Source organism: Cannabis sativa, chromosome 3 (genome assembly GCF_029168945.1).
Source record: "Cannabis sativa cultivar Pink pepper isolate KNU-18-1 chromosome 3, ASM2916894v1, whole genome shotgun sequence".
Lineage (NCBI taxonomy): Eukaryota > Viridiplantae > Streptophyta > Magnoliopsida > Rosales > Cannabaceae > Cannabis > Cannabis sativa.
Window position 1 is genome coordinate 40,956,728 of NC_083603.1, and position 11,794 is coordinate 40,968,521.

The 11,794-nt window shown below is 29.7% G+C and overlaps 2 protein-coding genes across 2 annotated transcripts; one reads left to right on the forward strand and one right to left on the reverse strand.

Moving 5' to 3' along the window:
- Window positions 1–2,050: 2,050 nt before the first annotated feature.
- LOC115709259 (protein PIN-LIKES 2) lies at window positions 2,051–4,416 on the forward strand. Its single transcript, XM_030637316.2, has 2 exons — window positions 2,051–2,595; window positions 2,881–4,416. Exon 2 carries the CDS (start codon window positions 2,922–2,924, stop codon window positions 4,284–4,286), a length of 1,365 nt encoding a protein of 454 aa, XP_030493176.2. The 5' UTR covers window positions 2,051–2,595; window positions 2,881–2,921; the 3' UTR covers window positions 4,287–4,416.
- Window positions 4,417–5,210: 794 nt separating this feature from the next.
- LOC115709262 (inositol-pentakisphosphate 2-kinase) lies at window positions 5,211–8,858 on the reverse strand. The gene is made up of 7 exons (XM_061111107.1): window positions 8,641–8,858; window positions 8,324–8,527; window positions 7,645–7,792; window positions 7,088–7,128; window positions 6,843–6,953; window positions 5,959–6,558; window positions 5,211–5,708 (listed from the first exon to the last, which is right to left on the reverse strand). The coding sequence occupies exons 1-7, from the start codon at window positions 8,740–8,742 to the stop codon at window positions 5,583–5,585; spliced, it is 1,332 nt and encodes a 443-aa protein (XP_060967090.1). The 5' UTR covers window positions 8,743–8,858; the 3' UTR covers window positions 5,211–5,582.
- Between the last annotated feature and the right edge of the window lie 2,936 nt (window positions 8,859–11,794).

Sequence of the window (11,794 nt, forward strand, 5' to 3'; positions counted from 1 at the left end):
ATACTACATTATTTATTTTTTCATAGAATTTATTGTTACAATTTCGTACTTTCTATTTTTTTTTCTCTTTTTCTTTTTGAGTTAGTAGCGGTTAGAATGATAATTTATTTTTTAAAAGTTAAATAATACATTAACAATAAAAATAATAAAATGATGTATATAATTTGGTCAAAAAAACGGGGTATATAATTTGGTCAAAATATGGGATATATAATATAGTGGATAATATATAATTAATATGTTAATATCTACTAGTGCACATTGTGTCAATTAAAAAAAATAAAAAGTCTTATCATGTATTTTAATAAAATGTGTCAAAAAAATAAACAAATATATGTATTTAAACTACAAAACAACACATATACAACTAAAAAAATTATCAAGAACAAACTAAAAATATACACTATAAAAAAAATACACATGAATAAAAAATAACTAAAAGTAACTGTTGAACAAAAAATATTCTGAAAACCACTTAAAAATAATAAAATAAATACATATATACAATAAAATATTTTGTGGAATAACTAAAAATATACTCCATAAAAAATACACATAAACTAAACAACAACTGTACAAAATATACATAATAATAACAAAAAAAAAAACTATATAAACAATAGTAAAATAATAATAAAACAACTATAAAATAATAAAAAGACAACTATAAATCAATAAAAAAATAACAAAACATCAACCTTGTTAAAATATACAAACAATTCATAAATTAACTCCAAATATACTACAAAACATCCAAAAAATACTATTTTTATTAATTATGTAAAATAGAGAAATATATAAGAGAAGTGCTCTTAATTTTTTTCTAAGATAGAGAAAAAATGTTAAAAAAATATAAGAAAAAGTGTGAAAGTAAAATAATCATATTATAGTAAAGGTTAAAAGAAATTAATTAAGATTTTTTTTGATATAAAATGTGATTACTTACATAAAAATAAAAATAGTATGAGTGTGAATAGTAAAAAATTGTAAAAGAGAGAGAAAAAAAAATATAATAAGTGTTTGTATTTTTATAAAAAATAATAAAATAAAATTTTGTGAGATAATAAAAAAGTGTTAGAAAAAAATATATAAAATATATACTTATTATATATTTTTTATATATATAAAGATAAAAAAATGAGTGGAAAAAAAGAGAGAAAATTGGAAAAGAAAAAAAAAATGTCACCCAAACTTACATAAGAAATTAAGAGAAAAAAAAGTCGGTTAAGAAAAAAAATACAAAAAGATAAAAGAAAGAAAAATTAAATTATAGAAGTTTTAATAAATAAAAAAAAAGATTTATAAAAATTTCAATAAATAAAAAAATATAAATGTAAAAATTATCTTAATTTAAATTTTAGAAAAAAATTAATATAGTTAAAATTTTTCATTTAATATATATTAATTTAGAGGATAAAAATTTTAATTAGACAAAAAAAAAAAAAAAGAAAGAGAAAGAGAAAGAGAGTTAAAGAATATTGTACTATCTGAAGTTGTACTATGGACAGGGAGTCATTCATGCTTTTTATTTGCTGAAGTTGTACCAGGGAGACTCATTTATGCATTTATTGTGTCAAATATTAATATTTTAGTTTTTTTTTTCTTTTCAAAAGATAAAAAAAACTTTAATCTTTATTATCTTATCATTCAATTATAAATTGGCTAATTAGAATTTTTTCCTTCGAATTTTGACATGTACTAAATCGTGCTTCCTGAATTTTTAAAGTCGTTAAAAATTCTCCTTTAACTATTGAGATTGTTAAATTTAAGAAATTTTGTTTAATTTTTCTATAAATTTCTACCATAAATTAATAATTCTATTAACATTTTCACTAAAATTAGAGCAAAGAAGGGTCTGAGAACTTACCTTAGACATTGAGATGGTTGTGGCTGTTTGGGACTTTGAGTCGGTGGTCGTCGTTGATCTTGGGTTCAATTTTTTGGTGGTTGTGACTTGTGGGTCTGATTTTTAGGTGGTCGTGAGTGTCGTTGGGACCGACGATAGATCATTATGGGTGTGGGTCGTAGGTTGGGCCGTTGGGCCAATGAAGAGAGAGGGAGTGGAGAGATAGGAGTTTAAAAAATGAGAAGAGTATTTTTGGATTTAATACAAAATTAATTTATTTTAACAATTGTAATACACTTATATTTGGGTATCAAAGTTTGCCCTAATAATGTATGTATACATAATCAAATTTCTCATATATTTTCATACAAATTTTCAGAATTTTTGAGGCATTTATTTAATTAAAAATGAAATTTTAATCAAAAATAAAAATCATTTTTTTTTAAATCAAATCTTTTAAATACTTAAAAATGATACCTTTAAAAAAAATACTTAAAAATGATAAAATTTGTTATTAATTAAATTAAAAATTATTACCTAAATCAGAGAAAAGATAGGAAGAGAGAGAGATTGAGATTGAGAGTAATCTGTGATTGAGAGGGAGAGAGAGAGAGATTGAGAAATTGAAACAGATCTGAGATTGAGAGAGAAGTGTTGAAGAAGATGAAGAGTAAAAAGTAGGCGACGAGTTGGAGGACTTGAAGAGATCGGCGGAGCAACAGAGCACCGACGACGACGGAGGACGAGAGGTAATAGAAAATATGTCATTTTTTTTTTTTATATCTGGGAAATGAAAGAGAGATTTCAATTGTGGGGTTTCAGGGATATTGCAATTGAGTTAGTATCTTTCATTTGGTGCATGAGACTATTATGTAATTGGACTTAGAGTACTTGATACAGTGATATCTCATTATCTACAAATTTAATTTTTTTGATATTAAGTAATTGAGAACCAACATAGTACAATTGCACAGTTGGTTTTCTTTTTTGGGAGTCATAGGTTTTATTTTGAGTTTGTTGTTTCATAATTGCAGAGAAGGGTATATTGTTTTTGATCATAAAAGTTGTGGAAACAATGATTTCTAGATATCTGAACGAGTTGTACCAAAATAATGTGAAATCAAGTGGAGAAGATGTGATGAGTGCAATGATGCCTTTGATGAAACTTCTCACTCTTACTCTTATGGGACTTGTTATTGCACATCCCAAAATACAAATCATCCCTAAATCTACTTTTAAGCTTTTGAGCAAACTTGTTTTTGCTCTTTTCTTGCCATGCCTAATTTTTACTGAGCTTGGTGAATCCATGACACTTGAAAACTTGGTTCATTGGTGGTTCATTCCAGCTAATGTGTTGATCAGTACAGTTGTTGGTTGTTTCCTTGGGTACTTGGTGGTGATTATATGTCGCCCGCCTCCGCAGTTGAATAGGTTTACCATCATCATGACTGCATTTGGGAATACTGGCAATCTTCCTCTTGCGATTGTTGGGTCTGTATGTCATACTTCAGATAACCCTTTTGGACCTCACTGTAATTCAAGAGGGGTTGCCTATGTTTCCTTTGCTCAGTGGGTTTGTGTAATTCTTGTTTACACCCTTGTTTATCACATGATGGAGCCTCCATTAGAGTATTATGAGATAGTTGAAGAGGAAAGGATGGAAATTGAGGAAGAGTTGCCAGTTACTAATATCAGTAGGCCTCTCCTTGTTGAAGCTGAATGGCCAGGTATTGAGGATAAGGAAACAGAGCATTCCAAGACACCTTTCATTGCTAGGATTTTCAAAAGCATCTCGAATGTTTCACAATCTACTCTACCTGATACTGAATTCTATGAACAAAGTGGTGAAAGCAGTCCAAAATCTATTAGGTGTTTGGCTGAACCAAGAGTTGTGAGGAGGATGAGAGTTGTTGTGGAACAAACTCCTATAAAGCACATACTTCAGCCCCCAACAATTGCTTCTCTGTTGGCTATCATTATCGGATTGATACCTCAATTCAAAGGTTTTTTCTTTGGCTACGATCCTCCACTAGGTTTCGTTACAGATAGTTTAGAGATTTTAGCTGCAGCAATGGTGCCTTCTGTGATGCTTATTCTTGGGGGTATGCTTGCAGAAGGCCCAAGTGAATCTACCCTTGGCCTTCGAACAACTATTGGTATAAGTGTAGCGAGGCTCCTCTTGCTCCCTATATTCGGGATTGGAATAGTGGCAATGGCTGATAAGCTCAATTTTTTGGTGGTTGGCGATCGAATGTACAGATTTGTCCTCTTGATGCAGTATACAACACCAAGTGCCATTTTACTGGGAGCAATTGCTAGCCTGAGGGGATACGCGGTTAGGGAGGCTTCGGCTCTCATCTTCTGGCAGCATCTGTTTGCACTATTCTCCCTTTCTCTGTATATTATTATCTACTTTAAGCTACTTACATATATGCTGTAAAGAACAACTGATGGAACCTTTTACATTGGATGATGTTAGTGATTTGTTATTGTTCCATTCCAAAGAGTCAATTGTACTGATTTTCACAATTGTAAAATTAAGAAATTCTGAGGTATTTTGTTTGGAAAAATGTTGTAGTAGTTGTGAATACATCTCATTTTTATGATTGACACACTTTGTATTTAAATAGATTTCTTTCAACCATGAAATATGTAGTTATAAGACCTCATATAAACATATTGCCCAAACAGAAGACACATACTCAAGGCACGTGGATCACTAAAGAATACTCTTACACCCCACGATTCAATCCAATTCGCAAAGTGCATATACCTACATTTGTGCATATTCAATTGAATTGGAAATTCTAAAATCTCCATTTTACGACTAAATGTTGATTGATATGTAAAATTTACTTATCTGATCTAATTCACATGTATAAATATATGTTTAAAATATATATATATATATATACAATATGTGTTACAAATATATATTTAAAATTTAATAGATCAAATTTATATTACATTCTTAATATAATGAAATTATAATTCAAAATAAAATTAAATACTCTTTTTTGCATGCATTTTTTTTTCTTTCTTTAAATTTATTATTTTTTGTTTTATTTATTTAATTTATTATTGAACACTTAAAACAATAATAATTTATTTATTTTATTTTGTTGTGAGTTATGTTAAAAAAAATATTTTTCAATAAATATTAAATAATTAAATATTTAAAAATAACCAATCTAAAATAACAAATCAAATCCACTTTTGCATATTAAAATTGAATTATAATGGGAATTGAATTGGATCCAAAATATAAAAGCGAATCGAATGTACTATAAACAAAATAATACAGATTGAATTAGATGAACACCCCTAGTATTTAAGGCCATTTTCTACCTTAGCCCATTAGAAATTACCACAAAATAATAAATAATTTAGAAATAAAAAAATGATATGAAAAACTCATACAAACTTGCCAATTCACCTCTTTTTTCCTTAGCTTATATATAAATAATACAAGGCTCATAACTAGACAATAGTTTAAACATTTACATCAACCCCTGAAAAATGGGGGAACAAACCAGATAACAGAATCCATTTCAAAAGGAAAAAAAACAACATTATAGTTCCTTCCAAGTCTCATAATTTTACACCATTTACAACAACAATGCATAGGAAGAGTTGCCTTACCAAGCAAATTGGCACTCACCATTAAGCTCTTCACCAATATAATTCCTGCCATTGTATTAAACCTCGGATTACATTTCCATAAACCTCCCAACCCTTAATTTTTTTCCACCTCTTGTTCTGATTTCACCATCTGCGTGTAGCAGCTTACGATTTTCTTGTCCTTTTCATAATATTCTTGCATATTTTCAAAAGGTTTCAAATCCAGATCAATGAAACATGCCTGCAAGAATACATGCTCAAATAAGATATCAAATTCAAGAGAAGAACAACTTCAAAATCCATTTGTTCTTACATTTGCATTGATCTTTGTCTTTGTGTTCTTAGTTTTTGAGTTCTTTCATTGTTGAATGAGACCACTACCCCAAACAGTACTATCTAACTATTTTATTCACATTATACATGACTAAAAAGCTATGATAAACTTAGAGAATACAATAAGAACAAAATGGATAAAAAGAAAGAGATTCTACCTTATAATCAAAAGTTTGAGAGGTTGATTTCAGGTACACACTGTCATATGTTGATTCTGTGTCACCTTCTTTCTTCAGTTTAAAACTCATCATCAAACTGCAGTCCTTTGCTGTTGTGCCTATCAAAAAGTTTTTTACTATCTTCAAGCTTTCATCTAAGGAAATCGAATGCAAGGTCGTATACTTGTCTCGAACTTTCTCTTCCCCCAATTCTCTACATACTTTGCAAGGCTCAGATATAATATTATAATATGCATGAATTGCCCCTTCTATGTCAAGATTATCAAGCTTTTGAAGTTTTATAAGCCTCTCCATTACTCCGGATGTATAAATTGTCTCAGCAATAAGTTGTATAAAACTGTCTGTACGACGACCTTGATCCCCTACAATGACATCTTTGAGTGCATCTTCAAATGCTTCTTGAATGACAGAATTTGTACTGTCAGCAATCCCACCCAAGGTCCCGAATATTAGAGAACCGTCTAGAAATACACGAAAATTGTTCTGAGGAGATGAGAAGAGATCTTTGATGGATTTCTGTATTCTGTCCATTACTCCCGAGAACAAATCAAGAGGGTCATATTCACTAAATGATGAAATCTGCAATGTAAGTTAAAATATACAAAAAAAGTTCAGCATATATGGTTGAAAAACTCAAAACTTGCCAATCATGTGAGATCATGCGAGTAGAGCACGACACATGGTGCATTGGTACTCCCATATTATGTAAGTCCTTGGATCAAACTTACAACACTGCTGAAATCTTAACATTTAATTGAGATATGAGACTTATTGTACAAACTTCATGCATCCACATAATGGAATAAAACCCATATTATTGTAAATTTCATAATTTGAAAACAAGAAGCTAGTAGAAAATGTACCTCTTTTCCATGCAACTTGAGGGCTTGATGCATTTTATAACGAGATACACTTTGTTTAATGCGGTTTTCTTCACCTATAAATTCTGAGATTGGGAGGAATCCACATTTGGGCTGTATTTTGAAAAATTAACACAAGAAAAGTCATGTAAGTCCTATAACGATGGAATTGATTCAAAACCTTGGTAATAACACTAAACATTACAAAAGAGGAATCCTCAGGAGAAGAAACCCATATAAATAAGTACCTTTATCTCTACACATAAGCAGGGTTCACCTTCTTGGATACCTAAAAGGACAGAGGAAGAAACTGTCAACTTGTTGGGTATTGTACTAAGTGTAAATACAGTTAGTTTACTGAAAAGCTTACACTAGTTGTTATGACAGTTTATTTCCTTATTTCCTAAACTATTTTCTTATATTCCAGCTTGCAGGATTTTACAACTGTAAATCCTTAACATTGTAAATTGAAAAGGGAAGGAGAGTTTTTTTTTTTCATTTTTTTGAAATAGAGAGAACCCAGATAAACTAAGAAAACAGAATCTTATCTTAAGTAATCCACAAAATGAGAGCAAATAACTAGCATTTGGTTGGAAGTAATGAAATAAAAAAGAAACAATCTTTATTTCATTTATTTGTTTGGTTGCATTTTGAAGTATTGGAATGAAAAAACATTTTATGCGTTCTAAATTTGATTCCATTATGAATCGTATTTTGATTTTCATTCATATTCCTATATTTTCATTCCTTCCAACCAGTAGAAGCAAAATGATCATATTTCCTTTTCAGTATTTATTGTAATTACCAGTTGGAAAAATAGAATGATCAGATAGTATCAGCACGGAATCACAACGTGTATCAACTTTGGAAGCATCAACTCTCCAAGCAGGACGCTGAGACAATACATTTTTCTCAACCAACTCAAGAAATTCCCTTGAAACCTTAACACGCTTCTGCCAGATATTCAAGTTCAATACAAAAATTTTTAAAAAAAATGTCAGATCTATATCCAATTGATAATTTCAAAATAGTACTCAAAGTTGCTAAAACTCTTAACACTGACAAAACTAAATTCTAGCATAACTCTTTTTTTCTCTATATTTTTTTTGGTAACAATGAATAATTTTATTGAAAAGAGAAATGATAATGTCATACAAACAGTATTAAGAAACCCCACCAAAATAAGAAATCTCATCAAACCATATTAGTTCTTTATCCATCCGAATAGCATACCGAGCTAATTCATGGGATATTCTGAGAAACTGAACATCAAACTAGCTAAATCCTCTAACAAAGAACCAAGTTCATTGAGCAAGGAATAGTGTTTAGAAAATGCATTTACAATCGCTAAACAATCAGACTCAACAAAATATAAAGTAAAAGCCCAATCCAATGCTTCCACACAACAATGTGTCGATAGTTTGATCACAATTCATAAACCATATGCAGGAAAACACAAAGAGAGTAATTTGTAGAAAACATACCCCAACATCTACATATTTTGAACCCAGTAAAGGGCTTATTACGTGCTCCAAAAACATGTGACCGGCGAGTTCTCTAGTAGGTGAGGACACAATATCCTCTGTCTCTTTCCACACAAGGCGCTCATGCAAACCTAAAGCAGTAAGGCTCTTGTCAGAATTCGATTCGTTTCTTGGAACCTTCTGTATCCGCAAAACTTTCCCAATCTTCACAGCAGTATCAAGAAACGGTTTCAAATTCAATTACATTACACTGTTGAATTGAAATGGAACAAAAAAAAGAGGTTTGAATTGAAATTGTGGTGAAATTGCTTACTTACATAGGCAGGAGAAGATCCGGAGTAAGCAAGGACTAAATTCATGGCGCCTTCGCCTCTGTAAGTCCATTGAGCAGCGTGTTCTTGATCCAAAACCACCTCCATTAATGTAAGATAGATCTGGAGAAATGGTGTTTTGCAGATAAAGTTAAAGCAAAATCTCTCTTGCTTTGTACTTTGTTTTTTAGACAGTGAAAGCTACAACAAGTCTTTGAAATGATAATTCGCTGTATAAATATATATATTTTTTATATATATATATTAAGAGAAATTACTTTATATACTATTTTTTTAATTTTTTTTCCTTCAAATTTATGGTTTATAGGTTCCGAAAGTAGTTTCTCAAGTGATTTCTACGTGAGTTGAGATACGAATTTCGGTTGCGATTTAAGTTGGTCTGTTAGTTGTAATAGAAGTTTCTATGTGAACTTGTGTATAAATACAAAAAAAAAAAAAAAAAAAAAAACTTTTTTTTCTTTTTTTCGAGAAGAAGGAGAAAGAAAAGAAAAAAAAAATTATTTTTTTTATTTTTATAATTTTAAAATTATTTTTATTATATTTAAAATTAAACTTACAGCGATTATTAAAATTTTGTCACGTGTACACGTAGTAGATTTTACTGTTAAAAAATTATTTTTTGTAGTTAAGTATTAAAAAAATATAAAATTAAAGTAGTTTTACCACCAATATTTTTATTTTATTTTTTTGTTGCTAATAAATATATATTTTGACTCGTTTTGTTATTAAAATTGTAGAAGAAATAATTAATTTAGGTTCCATATATACTTTTACATAATTATATTATTATTAATAATGTTTTATTTTTTATTAAAAAAAATGTATTAAATTCGTATTAAGCAGTTTTGTTGTGTTTGACTTTTTTTTTATTTTGTGTCAAGACTTATTTTGAAAAGTATTTAATTTTCGTGTCAATACTAAATATAATATTGTATTTAATAATACTAATATAAAATTATAAGTTAATATTAAAATTCTTTGAAAAAAAAAAAAAAGAGTCGGGTCTGATCTGATCCGAATAAGTTGGGTCGAATCTAATTCGATCTGAGTATCTAATCTAACAGGGCGAGTGGGACAAATCCTTACATGATCTAGATCAGGTTGGATCAGATTCGACCCGACCCATTTACACTCCTACTTGCTACCTCTAATTTTCTTGATTTGCTTTGCATTAATGCCACTTGGCACTTGCTAATGGAGTTGTAGTTGTACCTTATGCATCTTTTACTTGTACTTGTTGGTCTATTTTCATTCCCTGATCCCATGTGCTAATGTCTAGTCAGCCATAATTTTCTTTATAGTTAATATCTTGATATTTTGAGGGAATAAAGAAAAAAACATCACGATATTTATTAGAAGAACAAATACGATTTCTTCTTGCCACCTATGATATTTTTACGATTAATTTGCGGCATAAATGTCTGGGTTTAATTCTCATTTATAAATAAATAGTTAAGTTTAATTTTTGACGGTAATAATACCTAAATTATAATTTTAAAATTTTTGTAGCTACCTGACTGTTAAGTGTTAAGTAAATTGTCACGTGACAATTCCTAATTGGTTCAAGTCCAAGTCATTAAATTTATATTTTTTTAAAATAAATTAATTTAAATATACTAATAAGAAAATGACACGTGGATAATGATTTAATATTTAGAGTAATTTGCGGCATAAATACTTAAGTTTAACTCTTAGTTGTAAATAAATATATAAGTTTAATTTTTGGCGGCAATACTACCTAAGTTATATTTCTGGAACTCTATGGGTACCTAACCGTTAAATGTTAAGCCATTGTATCCACGTGTCATTTTCTTATTGGTATACTTGAACTAATTTTTTTTAAAATAATAAAAATTTAATGACTTTGACCAATCAGGGATCGTCACATGACAATTTATTTAACCAGGTACCTACAGAAGTTTTAAAATTATAACTTAGGTATTATTACTGCAAAAAAATTAAACTTAGGTATTTATTTGTAACTGGCAGTTAAACTTAAATATTTATGTCGCAAATTACTTTATTTTTAAAACTAGCTAATATATTTGTTCTTTGTGCGGTATTTTAATTATTTACTTTAGTATAGTAGTTTAGATATAATTTTTTAAATTATTTATTATTTTATTTTATATTTGTTAAATTTTTGTTTTCTATTTTTGAAAATAATTTGTTAAGTTATTATTAATGAATAATACACATGGATTTGTATCCATTCAAAAAAAATTAGGATTTCTCGTTCTTAAATTTATAGCTATAGGAGGCTATCTTTTTTCTCCGAGCCCATTGGTCTTACCTTAGCATAGGTGCGTAGGGATGCACATTTTCCTCATGGGGATGGTGCCCCGCGGAGACCCGCCCCTAATGGGGCGAAGATTCCCCGTCTAAATGGGGAACGGGGCGGGGATGGGGATCCAATTTTGTCCCCGAATGTTAAACGGGGCGAGGACGGGGATGACACTCCCCGCCCCAACGGGGACCCGTTAAATTTATTAATTATTTTTTATTAATATTTTATATTTTATAAATGCGTTTGTATTTTTTTTAGTATATTAATATCATTTTTACAATTTTTGAAGTTGTGTTTATGTATAATAATTACTACATTGAATAGTAAATAATATGTAATATTTTATCTTTTATGTAATTTAATAATTTTATACATTTAATTTTTTAAAATAATTTTTTTTTTACAATAGGGGATTCCCCGCCTTGTCCCCGCCCCATTAGGGGATTCCCCACCCCGTCTCCGATGGGGAATAAGCGGGGATGGGGCGGGGATGGGGATTAAAATCCTTCACGGGGATGGGGATGGTGAGAGCACTCCCCGCTAATTCCCCGCCCCGTGTGCATCCCTATAGGTGCGGCTTGGTTGGGATGATATTTTGCTATTGAATTCGATTTTTGCTATTGTGATTAGTCTTGTCTTCGTGACATGGTTTTAAGTGTTTTAGTCTTGTCTTTGTGACATAGTTTTGAGTGTTTTAGTTTTGTCTGTGTTATATAGTTTTGTTTTGTTTCGTTGTTGATTCTTCTTTGTTCTTTGATGGCTCGCCATCAAATCGCTATTAGTGATTGGGAATAACAAGTTCTCTACAACTGAAGAAATTGTTAGTAGTGCAGTTACTTACCTAGCACAATA

Bases quoted from the DNA above. Each gene is read 5' to 3' on its own strand.
- LOC115709262 (XM_061111107.1), bottom strand. From the start codon at position 8,742: ATGGAGGTGGTTTTGGATCAAGAACACGCTGCTCAATGGACTTACAGA. The intron at 6,954-7,087 runs GTACTTATTTAT...TTCAAAATACAG, and splicing joins GCTTATGTGTAGAGATAAAG to CCCAAATGTGGATTCCTCCC. The intron at 5,709-5,958 runs GTAGAATCTCTT...GTATTCTTGCAG, and splicing joins CTCAAACTTTTGATTATAAG to GCATGTTTCATTGATCTGGA.
- LOC115709259 (XM_030637316.2), top strand. From the start codon at position 2,922: ATGATTTCTAGATATCTGAACGAGTTGTACCAAAATAATGTGAAATCA.